Source organism: Neovison vison, chromosome 11, assembly GCF_020171115.1.
Source record: "Neovison vison isolate M4711 chromosome 11, ASM_NN_V1, whole genome shotgun sequence".
NCBI classification, from domain to species: domain Eukaryota; kingdom Metazoa; phylum Chordata; class Mammalia; order Carnivora; family Mustelidae; genus Neogale; species Neogale vison.
In genome coordinates this window covers 109,876,907-109,896,661 of record NC_058101.1, presented here as the reverse complement: position 1 = coordinate 109,896,661, position 19,755 = coordinate 109,876,907, and the positions used below count along the sequence as shown (strand labels likewise).

The 19,755-nt window shown below is 34.2% G+C and overlaps 1 protein-coding gene across 1 annotated transcript in view; it reads right to left on the bottom strand.

Moving 5' to 3' along the window:
• STPG2 (sperm tail PG-rich repeat containing 2) overlaps positions 1-19,755 on the bottom strand; it is a 345,708-nt gene that overhangs the window by 147,046 nt on the left and 178,907 nt on the right. Inside the window, exon 8 of the mRNA XM_044225962.1 lies at positions 18,621-18,731. Coding sequence (XP_044081897.1) covers positions 18,621-18,731 — 111 coding nt within the window. The remainder of the gene's footprint in view (positions 1-18,620; positions 18,732-19,755) is intronic.

The following is a 19,755-nucleotide window of genomic DNA, read 5'->3' as shown; positions in this document are numbered from 1 at the left end:
TAAGCCTGTTCTGTCTAGCCAAAGAACCAGTTAGAAGAAATTTGTGTAGGACTTTTGACTATACTCTCTTTCTCCACAGAAAACTGCTAAAAAGTCTGCATCCAGCCCCTCCACCAGGTGCCAAGGAGACTGTGGTGCCAAGTCCTAGTAACCATTTCTGTGCTGCACTAATGAAGTGCATTCTCCTGCTCCCCACCTGATGATGCAGACACTGCAGGGCAGACTCTTATCACCCAACTCCACTCTGTACTAAGTGTGACAACAAAAAGGCAGCACCTTACCTCCTTCAAGCTAGAGAGTGGCAGGAGAGAAGTAGATTATAGAAAAGAGGAAGCTGAAGAAAGGAATTATTTAAATATATATATGAAGTACTTGCTATACCCCCAAGTGGCTCATGAATGAAACCAGAATCAAATCAACAAAGTGAAAGCTCTAAGAACTGAAATGTCTTGTGAAATACTGTCCAAGTCTCAAAGTGGCCACTGGGTAGGATACAAACAAGATAGAACAAAATAGTACTGCAAAGATTTTAAATACTAAACTGACATCTAAACTACAGCTCACAAAATGGTCCAGGAGGTGTGCCCTAAACCCAAATAAACTGACTATCTGCCAGAAGTGATTTAAGTAGGAAACAGAATTTCTTCACATAGTACTGAAAATGTCCAGGACACAATCCAACATTACTCATCACATGAAGGAAGGGAAAATCTCAACTCAAATGAGAAAAATAATCAAAAGATGACACCGCCAAAATGAAACAGATGCCGGAATTATCTGACAAGGATCTTAAAGCAGATATCATACAAAAGTACCAATGAGCAATTATAACAATCTTGAAACAAATGGAAAATTAAAAACTCTTAGTAAGAATCTAGCATATACAAAGAAAAACTAAATGACAATTTTAGAAAGGAAAATACAATTAACAATTTTTTAAAATCTCACTGGATGAGCCAAGTGGCCAAATGGAGATACAAAGGAAAGAATCAATCAACTTAAAAATAGATCAATAGAAATTATCCAAATCAGAACAACGAAGAGAAAGTAGATTTCTAAATAAATTTTAAAGAATTAACAGGGCCTTAAGGATCTGTGGGAAAATACCAAAAGGTCTATCATTTGTGTCAGAGACTCAAAAGGAGAGAAGAAAGAGTGCAGGGATATAATATCTATCTATATCTATATCTATATTTATATCTATATATATTTATATTTATATAATTACATATATTTATATTTAAATGAATAATGGCTAAAAATTCCTAAATTTGACAAAGGATATAAACCTGCAGATTCAAGATTAACTCAAACAAGATTAACCTAAGTAAATCTATATCCATATGCATCATAATCAAATTTCTCAAAACCAAAGACAAAAGGAAAAAAAGAAATCCCAAAATCAATCAGAGAAAAATGATAAATTACCTTTGGGGGAACATCAATTCAAATAACTGATTTTTCTCATCTGCAAGGCATCCATCTAATTTTCCTTCTGTTCCTCAAAGATGTCAAGGTTTTTCTGCCACTGGGACTCGTGCTATAAGCTCCTTCTGTCTGGAACAATTTTCCTTAGTCTCTTCTCACCACTGGCTTCTTTTCATTTAGATCTTAACTCAATGCTATTTTATCAGACAAAACTTCTGGGAGTATCAACCTGTCCCATATGTCTGACATTTCTCTCTTTCACAGAACCCTCTATATTTTCAACCTGACTCAACACCAACAGAAAAAAGTCACGTCTTTTTAATTTTTTTTTTTACTTATGGCCTCCTTCCCCCCTCTGCACTGAAATATTATTTCCACGAAGGTAAAGATCTTGTATATCTTGTCCACTTCTATGTTCCTAATACCTAGAACTGCTCATACTAAATCCTCAATAAGTATATGATGAATGAATGAATGAATGAATGAACTGGATAGGGGCTTAAAATTAAACTAATTAGAAAGTAAGGAAGAGCTAACATTGAGTAAATTTTAGTATAAGTTATAGTATATTCTTTTTTTTAAGATTTTATTTATTTATTTGAAAAAGAGAGAGTAAGCCAGAGAGAGCACAACAGGGGAAGTGGCAGAGGGAGAAGCAGCAGCAGGCTCCCCACTAAGAAGGGAGCCCCATAGAGGGCACAATCCCAGGACCTTGAGATCATGATCTGAGCCAAAGGCAGACACTTAACTGAATGAGCCACCTAGGTACCCCAATTACAGTATATTCTAACTCAGTTTTCAACATGCCCTTGTCTCAGAGCTTCAAAAAACATAGATACTTAGGCCCCACCTCACAATAATTAATTCATAATATCTAGGGGTAAGGACTTGACCCTGGAATTTTTTTTTTAAGATTTTATTTATCTATTTGAGAGAGAGACAGTGAGAGAGAGCATGAGCAAGGAGAAGGTCAGAGAGCGAAACAGACTCCCCATGGAGCTGGGAGCCTGATGCGGGACTCGATCCCGGAACTCCGGGATCATGACCTGAGCCAAAGGCAGTCGTCCAACCAACTGAGCCATCCAGGTGTCCCGACACTGGAATTTTTAAAGTTCTCTAGCTGATTCTAAGCTTTCTAAGCCAGGGCTGAGAAACACTGACATTACCTGCTGGCATATAATTCTGGATCTACTAGCAAATGGTGAAAACTAATTATAATAATGATCCAATGATGCAGTTCCAAAGAGGAAAGGGATACCTTTATGATGAAGCTTGAAGGAAATCTTTTAGCAAAATAAACTCACACTAATGTGTGCCTTCTAAGAATATTGACAACACAACAGATATTTTACAATAATGTTAAAAATAACCTCCATCCTAAAGGGAATTTGAGCAATTTAAGCTTCAAAGAACATCCAGATAGGGGCTCCTGGGTGGCTCAGTCGATTAAGATCCGAGTCTTGATTTCAGCTCAAGTCATGATCTCAGGGTCTTGAGATGGAGCCCCAAGTGAGGCTCACGCTGATCCTGGAACCTGCTTAACATTCTCTCGCCCTCCCCCAGACCCCTGCTTACAAGCTTGCAGGTATGCACTCTTTCTCTGTCTGAAAGAAAAAGAAAGAAAGAAAGAAGGAAGGAAGGAAGGAAGGAAGGAAGGAAGGAAATCCAGGTAGTCATGACAAAAACAGGAAATGAAGGAGAATAAATAGCTGCCCTAAGTCTTTTTTTTTTTTCCATCTTTCTCAGTTGACTAAATTAACGTTAAGAGCCAGCTGAAAGTTCACTTCCTTCAAAAACTATCTGCCTAACTTTATCACTTGAGTTGTATTTTATAATACTTACATGCTATTTGTCTGGAATTAGAGCAAATGAAGAAGTTACAAAAATCAATTGGATTTGGCTGCATTAAAATGAAAAATACCAACTAGAAATCCAAGTAGAAACATCACAGAGGCAACTGCACATTTATTTAAGGCCAAAGGAAGGATGGGCTATAGCTATAAGTGACCCACTGTGTCCTTGAATTATAGAACAGCTTCTACTACTTGATGGTATAATAATGGGAGTATAATTTTAAACTCTCAATTAAGATTACAGTGGATGATAATAGGTAATTCCAAGTGTTTACTATACCCAAGCAACATTAACATTGCACCATATACCTACACATGATGGATTAAATAATAAAATCCTCATTCAACATAGGGGCATCATCATATTTCTAAATGTAACAAATATCTCACAGAATCAACGGGTTTCAAATTTTAAAATTTCTAATGCATACATAAAACCCAAATTTTATATACAATTTCATGCTAACTTTGAAATTTCAGAGTTAATATTTTAAATGTAATAGGCAAATTTAAATGAATAAGTTCAAAACAAATTTTAACATTTATAATAATATAATTTTTAGGTTTGGTTATCCTGATTGGTAGTGTTTTTTTAATCAAAAATAACAAAATTATCACAAATCCTGAGAATACTGAAGCTCAAATCAACTATACTTTAGAACAGGTACTAAAAATAAAACCTCCATAATTTATAACAGTATAAGATCTAGATCTATACATGAAAGATAATTCTTTGAAATGATTTATCTAAACTGGATATATATAGTACTTGATATCAATAAGCAAGAAAACCTCCCTCTACAGTTATTTTCACAGTAATAGCTAGCTGAGGGCAAATCCTTATCTCAAGTTAGATGGATAATTTAAAGAAAATAAAAAGGGCATCTGCTAAGAGAAAGAGTTTGACTTCCTCATTGCCAATTTGAATACATTCTATTTCTCTTTGTTGTCTGATTGCTGTTGCTAGGACTTCTAGTACTATGTTGAACAGGAGTGGTGAGTGTGGGCATCCTTGTCATGTTCCTGATTTCAAAGGGAAGGCTATCAGCTTTTCCCCACTGAAAATGATATTTGCTGTGGGTTTTTCATAGACAGATTTTATGAAGTTGAGGAATGTTCTCTCTATCCCCATACTTTGAACCATTACAATCAGGAACAGATGCTATATTTTGTCAAACATTTTTCTGCATCTATTGAGAGGACCATGTGATTCTTCCCTCTTCTCTCATTTATTTGTTCTATCATATTGATTGATTTGTGAATGTTGAACCACCCTTGCAAACCCAGGGATAAATCCCACCTGGTCATGGTAGATAATCTTTTTAATATACTGTTGGATCCTATTAGTTAGGATCTTGTTGAGAATCTTAGCATCCATATTCATCAGGGATATTGGTCTTAAATTCTCCTTTTTAATGGGGTCTTCACCTGGTTTGGGAATCAGGGTAATGCTGGCTTCGTAAAAAGAGTCTGGGAGTTTTCCTTCTGCTTCAATTTTTTGAAACACCTTCAGGAGAATGGGTGTTATTTCTTCTTTGAATGTTTGGTAGAATTCTCCAGGGAATCCATCAGGTCCTGGGAGGTTTTTGATCACTGCCTCAATCTTGTTACTAGACATTGGTCTATTCAGATAGTCAATTTCTTCCTGATTCAGTTTTGGAAGTATATAGGTTTCCAGGACTGCATCCATTTCATCTAGGTTGCTTAACTTATTGGCATATAACTGTTGATAATAATTTCCAATGATTGCTTCTATTTCCTTGGTGTTAGTCATGATCTCTCCCATTTCATTCATAGTTTTATTAATTTGGGTCCTCTCTCTTTTCTTTTGGATTAGTTTGGCCAATGGTTCATCGATCTTATTGATTCTTTCAAAAAACCAGCTCCTAGTTTCATTGATGTGTTCTACTGTATCTCTAGTTTCTATCTCACTGATCTCTGTTCTAATCTTGATTATTTCCCTTCTTGTGTGTGGGGCTGGCTTAATTTGCTGCTGACTCTCCAGTTCTTTAAGGTGTAAAGAAAGCTGGTGTATTCCGGATTTTTCAATTTTTTTTGAGGGAGGCTTGGATGGCTACGTATTTCCCCCTTAGAATCACCTTTGCTGTATCCCGTAGGTGTGTAGAAGAAGGAAACGCGACCATTCTCTTACACCATACACAAAGATAAACTCAAAATGGACAAAAGACCTCAACATGGGAAGGAATCTATCAAAATCCTAAAGGAGAACCAGGCAGAAACCTCTTTGACATCAGCCACTGCAACTTCTTTCAAGATATGTCTCCAAAGGCAAAGGAAACAAAAGTGAAAATGAACTTTTGGGACTTCGTCAAGATCAAAAGCTTCTGCACAGCAAAGGAAATAGTCAACAAAACAAAGAGGCAACCCATGGAATGAGAGAAGATATTTGCAAATGACACTACAGACAAAGCTGATATCTAAGATCTACAAAGAACTCCTCAAACTCAACACCCAAAAGGCAGATAATCACATTAAAAAATGGGCAGAAGACATGAAAAAACACTTCTCCAGTGAAGACATACAGACATGAAAAATGTTCATCACATGAAAAAATGTTCATCATCATTAGCCATTAGGGAGATTCAAATCACAACCACATTGAGATACCATCTTACACCAATTAGAATGACCAAAATTAACAAGACAGTAAACAAGTGTTGAAGAGGATGTGGAGAAAGGGGAACCCTCTTACACTGTTGGTGGGAATTCATTTTGGTGCAGCCACTTTGGAAAACAGTGTGGAGATTCCTTAAGAAATTAAAAATACAGCTATCCTATGACCCTGCAATTGCATTACTAGGTATTTAACCCCAAAAATACAGATGTAGTGAAAAGAAGGACCATCTGTACCCCAATGCTCATAGCAGCAATGGCCACAGTTGCCAAACTGCGGAAAGGATCAAGATGCCCTTCAACAGACAAATGGATAAAGAAGATATGGTCCATATATACTATGGAGTATTATGCCTCCATCAGAAAGGATGAATACCCAACTTTTTTATCAACATGGACAGGACTGGAGAAGATTATGCTGGGTGAAATAAGTCAAGCAGAGAGAGTCCAGTATCATATGGTTTCACTTACTTGTGGAGCATAAGGAATAACACAGAGGACATGGGGAGATGGAGAGAAGTGAGTTGGGGGAAATCAGAGAGGGAGACAAACCATGAGAAACTGTGGACTCTGAGAAACAAACTGAGGGTTTTGGAGGGGAGGGAGGTGGGGTTTGGGTGAGCCTGATGGTGGGTATTATGGAGGGCACATATTGCATGGAACCCTGGGTGTGGTCCACAAACAACGAATTATGGAACATTGAAAAGAAATAAAATAAAATAAAATGGAAAGAAAAAAAAAGAAAGTATAAGTGGGATAAGTTACCAAGAAAATAAAGTGCAAGGTCAGGAATGGATTTTGGAAATAGAATAAATTGAGAAAATCTGAACACACAAAGAACACTGACAAATAAATGACTTTCATATTTTTTTTATTTTTATACAAGCTTGACTTATCATCATGTGGAAATGTTGGGGTTCAGAGTGAATGATCAAAAAATAATTATTGTGGGACGCCTGGGTGGCTCAGTTGGTTAAGCAGCTGCCTTCGGCTCAGGTCATGATCCCAGCGTCCTGGGATCGAGTCCCACATCGGGCTCCTTGCTCAGCAGGGAGCCTGCTTCTCCCTCTGCCTCTGCCTGCCATTCTGTCTGCCTGTGCTCACTCTCTCTCCCTCTCTCTCTCTGACAAATAAATAAAATCTTTAAAAAATAATAATAATAATAATTCTTGAGATATCTTCTGTGCAGAAGGGTAGTTTTATTAAAAGCATGGAGATAGGACCATAGGCATAAAGAGCTGCACTGGGGTTGTCAAGGGGGACTGATTATATATTTTCAGGTTGGGATGGGGTTAGAGATAGCTTCAGTCTCTAAGGAATTTGGAAGCAACGTTTTCAGGATCTTGAGGGAGCTAGCTATTGTTAGGATAAATGTCATTTATTAGTGTCTAATAAAAACTTAGTCATGAGATCTTTCAGTTGTCTATCAGTGGGCCATATGCTTGGAGGATGACTGTCAATAGGTATCTTTTGGGAGGTGGGGAGGGTAGAGATAAAGAAAGATCCCAAAAAAGTTTCTATATGTTAAAGAAAACTTAGAGGATCCTGGAGGTTGGGATAATGTTGAGCTAAGATTGCCTTCTGCCTTTAGCAAAGTAGTAATATCAAGACAGGTAAATTTCTCCAGGAAGGTCACTCTGCCTATCTCAAGGGCTTGTCAATGGGCTCTAAGTTATAAGGACATTTATTTTCTTTTGCCTTTGTTTCCGACATCAATCTTACCCAGCTAAGGAAAATTCAAAACATAACAAAAAAAAGTTTAGATACATGGTAGCATTTGAAAATTATTAAAATAAATTTAATATTTAAAAAGTATGTTCAGGGGAAGCTGGCTGGCTCAGCTGTTAAGGCATGAGACTCTTGGTCTAAGTGTTGTGAGAATTCAAGTCCCATGTTGGGCATGAACCCTACTTTAAAAAAATTTTTTTAAATAATGAAACTTTAAAAATAAAGTAAAAAGTATATTCATATCATGTAAAGATATATCCAACAAGCTATATTGATATAGAGGATAAAAATTACCTCAAACAGCCTTGGATTTCAGAAAATGTAGGCACCAAAACACCACAACTAGACTACATGCAAGTTACAACATAAAAGAAAAATATACTTTCTCAACTTTTTTTTTCAAATTTTATGTAGATAATACCAAGTGTTTCTTTTAGACTATATATCAATCTGACAAGGATTTCATCTCCTTTTTAGGCTCATTAACTATTTCATAATTACATTATTTTTCCTTTGAGGTAAGTACTGCTTATAAGAAAAAAGAGAATCTTCTGTTTTATATTCTTCCTTACATATCAAACTATATGCTGAGAACTTAGTATGTCCCTATATGATACAAAACCAGAAATGATAACAATGAAAACAGAATACCTATTTTCAATAAATAATCTGTGTAAAGTTAAGACAAATAAAAATCAACTTCAAAGCAATGGTCTTAAATGTGTGACAGCAGTCCAAAGTAAAATTAAGATTTTAAAAAGGCGTTCTTGTATAATGATATTCATAAAAGGCTATTGGAAGATTGAGAAAAAATTACAGACCTCTCATTTATTGCCTATCTTTTCTGTCAAAAGTAACTTTCCCACTGACACTAAAAATTCATTTATTGGTTCATAAAAATACATTTCAAAGGACCTGAATGTAATTGTTGGAGATAATCAGGATGTTCCCAATAAAGCTAAATCAGCAACTTCTGATAAATTCTATCTCCCGATATTGAAAGACACTACAGATAAAATAGTGTGCATTATTAAGAACATTTTAATGCATTAAGGAAAACTACACATATCACGAAGTGATGAGGAGTCAATCCTTCCACATACACACACAAAAAGTTGATCACATGCTGATCCACAAAAAAAGTCTTTAAATTTTCAATATATTGAAATACTTGAATATATTCCATTTTTTACATTAGAAGCAAGCTTGAACGAATAGTAATTAGAAAAAAAAGCCAACTTTATAAAAATTAAATAGTACTCTTATAAATAGGTCAAATAAAAAACACAAATAACACTTTAAGCTAAGTGAAAATTTAAAACAATATAAAATGTCAGGAATACAGCTAAGCAGTATATGAAGAAAATTTATTTATCTTAAAAATATATATAATCAAAAAATAGTTAAAAATCACTGAACTACTATTTCAAGACACTAAAAAAAGAAGAATCAAACTGAAGAAAAGCACGAAGAAAAATTATAATCAATGAAATAGAAAATATAAAACAGAGAAAATCAACAAAGTCAAAAGTTTTCTTTAAAAAAGATCATAAATACTGATAAATTTCTAGTAAGACTGATTACAGAGAAAAGGAAGTAAAGAAGGAGGGGTAGGGAAAACACAAATTATCGCTACGCAGGAAAGGAAGGGACCTCACAATAAATTATAGACAAAAAAGACAGGAATATTATGATTAAACAAATGTATTTGCCAATTTGGAAGAAATGGATATATTTCTCTAAAAGTTGAATAAAAGCAGACAAAAGAAGAAATACAAATAGTCTAATACATATTAAAATGTATAAAAATCAGTTTTATTATTATTTAGGCATGTCAGGGTGAACAGATTGAGAGATGACTGCCATTGAAAAAAAAGTTTGTTTAAAATTTATTATACTCACCAATCACAGTGTCATGGAGGGTCACACAGAGAAGTACCAAGATTGGTGGGGAGACAGAAAGGAAAAAATATGGATGAGAGCCTTCACTGTAGTTTCCACAGGAAGAAACAGTGAAGCAGGGTATGCAAGGTCAGGATTGGCTAATTTGAGTACTTTCAGCAGGCTCTACAACACAGTGGGCTGTTCCTTATCTGGTTACCTGTCCTTGGGATGCTTAAAGCTGGAGAACAATGGCCCCTTAGTATGAGAATGCCACAGATTAGGTGGCTGAGGGTGAGCTCTGGATTGGTTCATTTGCATAAGAAAGGCACAGTTGCAGAAGAATCACTTTCTATCTCCAGTAATTGGCTGATTGTGGAAGGGGCAGTCTCTTCAAAGTCAACAAGACCCCAGATGCCAAATAATCAGAAACACATGTTTAATAGATAAGGAAATTGAATCCTTTCTTTAAAACCCTCCCACAAGTAAAATCTCAGGGCTAGAAGGCTTTAACAATGAATCTTTACAAACATTTAAGGAAGAATAAATCAATCTTGCAAAAAATAAATAAACACTTTGAGAGAATAGGAGGAAAAAGAACACTTTACTCTCTTTTAAGGACACAATATAACCTTGACTTCAAAACCTTAAAAAAGTCATTACAAGGAAGGACCCATCATCTGTCTTCCCTGCCAATAATTCTATCACCAATACTGCCCTCCTTGGACTTAGAGAATGGCTTATTTCCTATTACAGTATTCGAGACATTACTACTGATCAAGAAATTTACTTCACAGTAAAAGAAATGTAGCATTGGGCTTGTGCTCACAGAATTCACTAGGTCTAACATACCCTCATCACTTCAAAGCAGCTGATCTAAAAGAACAATAGAAGGGCTTGCTGAAAACTCAATTAAGGTGCCCATTCAAAATGCAGGCTACTAGAATCTGGTTTATCCCAACGTATCTAGCTCAGGAGTTGCCTTCACTATTCTTTGCTCTGATGAAGATGACATCCAACAGCACCTATTGTTGCTGCTTGCATATCAAACCCATTTTCTGAACTAATGAAGTTAAACAATTATATGAAAATGTGTCAACTCACTCTCCAGTGTGCCAGAAATCATTTGCCTAAAATCCTTCATTTTGCATTAATGGGTCTATATTCAGAAAATTTATTTTAATGTGCTCTCCTTCACCAATAGTTGGGTGAATGATATGATACCAACAAGCAAACTAACCAACAAACAAAATAAACTCTAAAAACTATGCAAAAATCAAAACACTTTCTATATATATTCCAGCGAGCAATTATTTTAAAAGATTGAAGGTAATATAGTTTTTAGTCAGAATAACTTTGATTCTTGTGAAATAATTCAGCTGAAACCCATTCCTAATATATTTTTACTAACTTCAGGATCCCAAGGGTTTGATTTGTCTTTTGAGCTCCTGAGACACTAGCACCAATTGAATTATGCCTCCTCTTTAGAGGGCTGAATCCCAGCAACAAAATGTCTCTCCAACCTTACAAACTTCAATAATTCCACCTATTCCCTTTATTCCTCAAGGTCTAAATATGGTGGCACTGACTGCCTGTGTTACTATTTCTAAGATACTTTAGTGTTCCCTCTTTGCCTTTTCAGTTCTCTAATGCACATAATTCCTTATATTATCTGTCTCAAAATAACTAGTGTGGTTCTATGTCCTGGTTAGAGTCTGACTGATATAGGCCCTCTCTACCATTATACCTTTCTCTCTTTTTTTTTCAAGATTTTATTTATTTGAGAGACAGAAAGAGCATGGGGGTCGGGGCAGAGCAGAGAGAGAAGGGAAAGGCAGACTAGCCACGGAGCAGGGAGCCCGACATAGGACTTTACCTCAGGACCCCGAGATCATGACCTGAGCCAAAGGCAGACACTTAACTGAGTCACCCAGGTGCCCCAACCATTGTAACTTTCTATTTGCAGAGGCCACCCAATATGCGGAAGGATAGTGTTACTCTAGCACCCTCCCAGGATCTCAGATATTAAGAGGAATTCATACTTATCATCTCTGGAATTTTTTAACTTCGGTCTCCATTTATCCACCACTACTACCCAGCCCCCAAGCTTACCAGAGTTCACGCACAACATGGGAGAGCATGACACAAGCTTTACACTCAAATATCAATTCTCTTGCTCTGCTAACTTTCTCTGTTCTTATATAAACTTCCAATCCAGGAGAGGTTCTCTCTTCCAGTATAGCAGGAAATTTCTCTTACTCTTCAATTTTCCTATCCTTGTTCCTCTAGTAAGATCCTTATATTTCAGCCATCACCATGAGGAAAACATGCCCCAGCTATCCTGCCGATTCCAAGAGCCACCTCAGCCAAATGGCAGCATAAGGCAGACTTTCCCAAGCAAACTTGCTGTCTGAGGTAAACTTCTCTACCTGAGTTGCAAACCTGCAAGTAATAAATACTTTCTGTTTGACAATACTAAGTTTTGAGTTTATCATTCAGAAATACCTAATTAATACAGAATTTGGATGTTAGTCAACCTCTACTTCTAGAATACTTAAAAGAAAGTGGAAATTAGAAAACACTGTTCATGCTTTTCAAGACTCTATTATAAAGCTATGGACCTCACAATTATTATCTCTGAAATGAGCTTCAAGAAATGTTACCCAAGTCAAAAATTGAATATTTATTCTTTCTGTGTCTTTGCATTCCTGACATAGCATACCACGCAAGAGAGACGGTGCCTCTGGTTGAAGAAGGTGAGTGTCACTTACAAAAAAGTGTTAAAAAGAAAAAGACATTACCATATTTCAATACATGCTCCTCATTAATATTATGAAATGATGAAAAGAGAGTACAGGCTTTGGAATGGAACTGACTTAACTTTGAACAATGATCTTGCCATTTACAATTTTTGTAATTAACTTACTCATAGCTTACTAATAAAATGAATTAAGTGTTATAAATAATAATATACTTATTTCTTACTATGGTCCTATCAGGTTATCCATATTTAATTTACCATTCTTACTTAATATTTGAGGAAACAGATTTAAAGAAGTTGCCTAAACTCAGGCATCTAGGAGGTGGAGTAGAATTTAAAAATCCATTTATTTACGAATCAAAAAGACAATGAGAAAGGCTAAAATCAACAACACAAGAAAAATCAGGTGTTGGAGATATGGAGAAAGAAGATATGGAGAAAAGGGAACCCTCTTACACTGTTGGAGGGAATGCAAACTGGAGCACTCTGGAGAACAGTATGGAGTTTCCTCAGAAAGTTAAAAATAGAACTACCCTATAATCCAGCAATTGTACTACTAGATATTTACCCAATGATTATAAAAATACTAATTCCAAGGGGTACATGCACCCCGTTGTTCATAGCAGCATTATCAATAATAGCCAAATTATGGAAAGAACCCGAATGTCCATCGACTGATCTATGAATAAAGATGAGTATTTATATACAAGGGAATATTACTCAGCCATCAAATAGAATGAAATCTTGCTATTTTCATCAATGTGGATGGAGCTAAAGAGTATTATGCTATGTGAAATAAATCAGTCAGAGAAAGACAAATACCATATGATTTCACTCATATGCAGAATTTAAGAAACAAACACATGAACTATAGGGGTAAAAGAAGGGGGCAAACCAATAAACAAACTCTTAACTATAGGGAACAAAATGACGGTTACTGGAGGGGAGGTGGAAGTGGGGGTAAAAACAGGTTAAACAAATGATGGGGATTAAGGAGAACCCTCATGATCAGCACCAGATATTGTATGTAAGTATTAAATCACTAACTTCTATGCCTGAAATTAATACTGTACTACTGTATATTAACTAGCTGGAATTTAAATAAAAACTTGGGGGAAAAAAAGAAAACAATATTTCTCTGATTCCAAAGCTTTTGCTATTAAACTTAAACCTATTCAGGGATGATATTCAAAATATTTAGCAACACAAATTAATACAAATTAAAATATAAATAAATATGTGTCAATATTTATTTTTAAAATTCCCTTCATTCTCAACTCTCTGTATTATAAGCCTGTTTATCAAGTAATAGGTGTTGTATGCGAACTATTCAATAAATAAGCCTAATAAATTCAAGTCATTTCTTAACTTTTAGAAAATGTTCTTCTAATTTTTTTTATTTTTTTAATGCCAACTGTAATTAAGCAAATGATGCCCCTTTCTGAGCCGTGAAGTGACCTAAAAAAGTATATCAAATTCTTCCAGTTACTTTCTCACTTAATTGATAGTCATTAATTTTTAGTCTCTCAGTAACTAGAGGAATGTTATTAACTTCAATATTGTCCATAATGCAGAATCTTTTATCAGTTTCTGCTAAACAGAAATTGCATTTTAAAAAGGTTCTATTCCTTGCAATAATGTCTGAGATACTCACAGTCTTATCTCTTTTGTTTTAAATCATAAAAATCATTTATTATACTGTCATAGTTATTTTTTGTAACCCTAATTCTTCACTCCAGAGGAAAATAACACAAAAAGGATAAATTCGATTGCTAGACGGCCTCAGTTTGAATTCTGACTTTGTCACTGAAACTTTAAATTCTGTGCCTTGATTTCCTCATTTTTTAAAGATTTATTTATTTATTTATTTACTTGAGAGAGAGAGATACAGACAACATGCACACAAATGGGGGAAGGGGCAGAGAGAGAGAGGGAGAGGGATAATCCTCAAACAGACTCCCTGCTGAGAGCAGAGCCCCATCATGGGGTTCCATCCCAAGACCCTGAGATCATGACCCCAGGCAAAAGAAAAAGCTGGTCACTTAACTTAACCAAATGAGCCACCCAGGTGTTCTCCAGTTTCCTCATTTTTAAAAATGACCATAACTGTAGTATTCAAATGAGCTACTATGCATTTGGAATGGAGCCTGGTACAGAATAAGCACCATATAAGCATTAGCTCTTATTTCTATTAATAAAATTAATTTTGTTAATATGTGTGACAGATGTTTTATGATTTTTAACAATTCACATCATTAAATGAAAATAAAATGTAACAGATTTTCAGGAGTGATTCCCCTAATATACATTCAAAACCAAAGTGTCCAATACCAATAACTTCTCTCAAATCCTCTGGTGGGTAAGAAAGTTAGATTTAGATGCATTTCACTTTTAACCTGCACAGCTTGCCCTTTGGAGTTTTAACTGTATTAATGAATCTTCTTTGAGACTACCCACTGTGGGAGAGCCTGAGGCTTTGTTTTATTCCCTGGAGGCCTTGGAGGCTATAAAAATTAAAATTCAATGTCATTTGGTTCAGCAAAGTTCTTCAGGGTAAAACTGAACTTCAGTGCTCTGCTTGCCACTCTGGGCCTCTCCTTAATTTAGCCTTTAGCCTGTCTTCTCCTAACTTCCTCCTAATTCTTGGAAGCACTCATGAATACATTTGTTTCGATCTAAAATTTTGGTTGTTTGCAGAGAATGGGTCAGTCCAGGTACCAGTAGATCATGCCATTCCAAAAATATACTCATCATTAACTCTTGAGTACTATTTTTATTTTTATTTTAAAATAATATATTCATAGTATAAATAAAAATCAAATCATATATGAGTCTAAAATGAACAGTAGGGGCGCCTGGGTGGCTCAGTGGGTTAAGCCGCTGCCTTCGGCTCAGGTCGTGATCTCAGGGTCCTGGGATCGAGTCCCGCATCAGGCTCTCTGCTCAGCAGGGAGCCTGCTTCCCTCTCTCTCTCTCTCTGTTTGCCTCTCCGTCTACTTGTGATTTCTCTCTGTCAAATAAATAAATAAAATCTTAAAAAATAAAATAAAATAAAATAAAATGAACAGTAAAATTGTCCTCTTTGACCTCTCTCTAGTTCTATTCCCAGAAATAATTTAACATTAATTGGATTTCTTAGAGGGCTTTTTCTTTGTATTTACCATTGCAAACTTAATATAAGGACTTATACTGTGATTTGTCAATATTTGACATCTCTTGACTCAGTGTACTATAAGAAATTTGGCACATTTTACTGCATCCTAACCTATCACTTCTTGTTTTTATTGTTTTACTGATATTAAGTTTTCTAAGATTTATATTTTTATATTATAAATAAGCTCTCTGCAATTTGTATAGCTTGATCTAAAACGATTCAGTATTAAAACAGAAATTCAAATATCATGGTTATTCCTTATCAAATCAAATCGTGTGGCCAGACACATACAGAAGTAAATGAAATTCTGCCACCAAATCCATGACTCCTCAAGAATGACCCATAAATGAGCTAAAAATGGCTTCTTTATTAATTTGTTCTCATTTTACTTCATCCATGAAATGCTCAGTTCCTATTCTTCTCTAGGGGTATATCATCAGTCTCTCATTTCTCTTTTTATATTTTCCTGGAGCATCTTTACATATGGAAATGTAGAAGTACAAAACTTTCTGAGCTCTTGTATGCTAGAAAATTATTCTCTTGACTCATTTAATTGGATTTATATTGGATAAAGGCAGAATTCTATATCCAAATTTATTTCCTCTTGGAAATTCAAGAAAGTGTTATTCCATCATCTCCTAGTTCTGAAATGTTGCTAATGCTTCTGGGAAAGTGTTGGATATCAGTATGTTTCTCATTCCTTTGTAGGTGAACCAGTTGCTTTTCTCTGTGGAAGCTTCAAGGGTATTTTAATTCTAGTCTTCTGAAAATGCAAAACAATGTGAAAGGGATGTATGTCTTTTAAAATTCATCCTCCTTGGTATGTTGTTGAGTTCTTCTAACTAAAGACTTCTGTCTTTATTTAGTTCATGATAATTTAACATTTTTTATATCAAATACTCCTAACTACTATCTTAGCATTCCATTTATGGATGCCTAATAAATAGATGTTTGGCTTGTTTCTAGCCTCCATTTATCATATTTTTAATCTCTTTGTTCTTTTATATTAAACTAATGCTATTCTGTAGCTAAAAAAAAAAATAATTTCATTGGGACCATGTAAAAGGAAGAGAGATGTATGAATATGTCCCATATGAAACCAGATGCCTGAGTTTTTAAATATTTTTATATGAAACATATAAATGTTGAAAATCAAACTATATACCCTTAAAATATAGGAGGTAAATTTTCTAATATTTTTATTTTATGTGAAAATTATAAAATTAATTCCATTATTTCAAAAGTTTGAGATTAATTTTGATCTGGGATCAATAATTTGGTTTTCTCATGCTATATATATTATACACCTATACGTTTGAAGAGTATCTTTTGTGCAGAAGAGTTTCTAAAACCAAAGTATTCTATGTGATTAAACTATTTTGCTTCTTGGGTAAGCAAAGTCCCATCCAATACTTTAAATTGCACGTATTTCATGTCAAAAAAACAATACTAAGAAAGGAGTTTCCAGATCCAGTGAGAGACCAAGTTAAAAAAGAAAAATGTAAATTAAGTAAAAGCAATTGGTAAAATAACTCATCTTTCTTTAGGGCACATCACCATCTTGTTTCACTACAAACATTAAGCACATACATATGCATTCCTATGGGCATCTTCAGAGTCTTGCATTTTTTTTCTAGTAGCTACAATATTACAATAGAAACAACTATAACTCCACTAGATATTCTTTTTTTTTTTTTTTTAAAGATTTTATTTATTTATTTATTTGACAGAGAGAAATCACAAGTAGGCAGAGAGGCAGGCAGAGAGAGAGAGAGGGAAGCAGGCTCCCTGCTGAGCAGAGAGCCCGATGCGGGACTCGATCCCAGGACCCTGAGATCATGACCTGAGCCGAAGGCAGCGGCTTAACCCACTGAGCCACCCAGGCGCCCCCTTCCACTAGATATTCTTATGTTTAAAACCTTTATACTAGTAATAAATTACTTCTGACATACTTCAGAGTGGATCCTAATTTGTACACTGACTCACTTGAGAAACACAACACAACCATAAAATTCCTCAAGATAAGAAAATATCTATTAAAACAATGCATTTTTTTTAAAAAACCACAGTTATTTAACAATTATGAGAATCTCTTACATGTCAAGAACACTGCTGGATGATTTTAACTATCTTTGAATTTATAGCTACAAAAAAAAAAAATCATAGAACCTGGTGCTAATTCTGACCCCATCAAACAATGTCTTAGAAAAAAATAAGATTCAATAAACTGATATGTCAGAAAAAAAAAAAGCCCATTTCTGATGGCTCTCACCAAATTAATTCCTATGATTTCTGAGACATTCACAGCTATATTAATTTCACTAACATTGTATTTATCCTTACTTTAAATTAGTTCTTCCTAATTTTATACCAGTTACTTCACCATGAAAACATCATAAATCAACTCTTGGCATTGTGCATCTATTAAAATTTTATTTCAGCAACCAATGCTACTACTCAAGTTAATGGCTACACTGTAAAACCTGGTTTATGAGCCTGTTTTGATGTTATTAATAATATCTTATTAATTTCTTATTATTAATTTCAGCCCAGTTTCTATAAAAATTCATTCTAACAATACCTACCTGTACATGGAAGTCTAACTTTTTAAGTGTAAATTTCAAATTGATCTTTTAGTAAATTTATTCTTAGTGAATTAAGTGTTCACTTTTAAATGTCATCTTCTTTACTTATCTCAACTTATTCAATATTAGGTATTTATAAAAAATAGAAATTTAGTTAGAAAAATTCATATCAATAGCTTAAAATACAGATTAACGTGAATTAAAGAAAGGCACTCAATGAAGAAACTTAGGTTGCAAGACAGATTCAAACTGAAAAGAAAAAATTTACACTTATGAATAAACTGAGCTGAACATAAAGTAAATCTTTCACTTTATATTCAAAATGATTATGGTTTCCTATATGTCCTAAAAACAAAGATTCTCTAACCCCACAGAAGATCTTCCATATAATAATCTATCACAGAGCAATGCTGGACTTCTTCTTAGCTTCAAGAATCTTATTGAACTTTAAAAACATGGAAGTATTATGCTAGTCAAAGATCTTACAACAGCCCACCAGGTACCTCTCTCAGATCCTAATATACTGTTCATGTTATACAGTCTCCTCTATGATTTCTAGATTTCAAATAAATTTGGCTATAGAGGATTCTTCTTACCATATCTGACAGTTTAGTAGATCTTTGTGTTCTTGACAAGAAAGCAGCATAGCAGTTAGTCAAGTTAGGTAGTTCATCAGAAATTCCACCAATCTGTGAATTCCAAAAAGCATAGGGAAAGAAGGGATAAAAAGAGTATATCATTTATCAATTCAAGTGGCATAGTAAGTGACAAATTTTCAAGAAAGTACATCAATGTTGCTCTATCATTAAATAGAGATAGACATATCCATTAAAAATTTTAAATATAGAAGTAAAAGACTTTAATAGATAATTTCTTTATCTTGACAGATATAGAAGTAAAAAACTTTAAGTCAGTGAGATGTAAAAATGAAAAAAGAGTTAATTATATGGAACTCTAGAAAAGTAGGATGAATCTACATACATTATTAAACACATTAAGAGTGAGTTATTACCTATACTGTGATGTCAGATTCAGACATCAATTTTTGTTGTTTTATAACATATATGAATATAAGATATTTAGCCAATCATACAGTATTATTATATATTATATAGTATTATTTGTTAGTATTCAATTACTAATACATAAAATAAAAACATATTAACAGTAATTATTTAAATTGATTATGTGGAAATCCTTTCATTAATAAATTTTCTAAGCAGAATGATCCACACTCTCTTGAATATTGTAATTCCTTACACACACTGAAGATGTAAATTAATAGGCTACATGAAGCTGGTAATCTAAAATTTTAATTAGCAATTAATTAATCCTTGTGATATACTCTTTCTGATTCATCATATAATTTGGTCATCTGCATTCATTTAATATTTTAAACTCTATAACTAGTAGTAACATTCTTTATGTATACAAAAGAAATAAGAATTTATTTTTCCATTTTTATACACTTCACTCTTTTTATTTCAGAATTTGACATTCATATTTAATAATTCAGAATTCGATACCTAGTAAAATAGATATCTATTTTTCACTTTATGAAGAAAATTAATCTACTAAAATATCCATCCTTCACATACTGTATCTTTGAAACTATATTCCTCTCTATCCTAAATGCTGAAGCTGGTGCTTTTCCACTCTTCTAATATTATTCCTACCTAGTCACTCAAAAAAAAAAAAAAAAAAACCAACCATGTTTTAGCACTTTCAAAA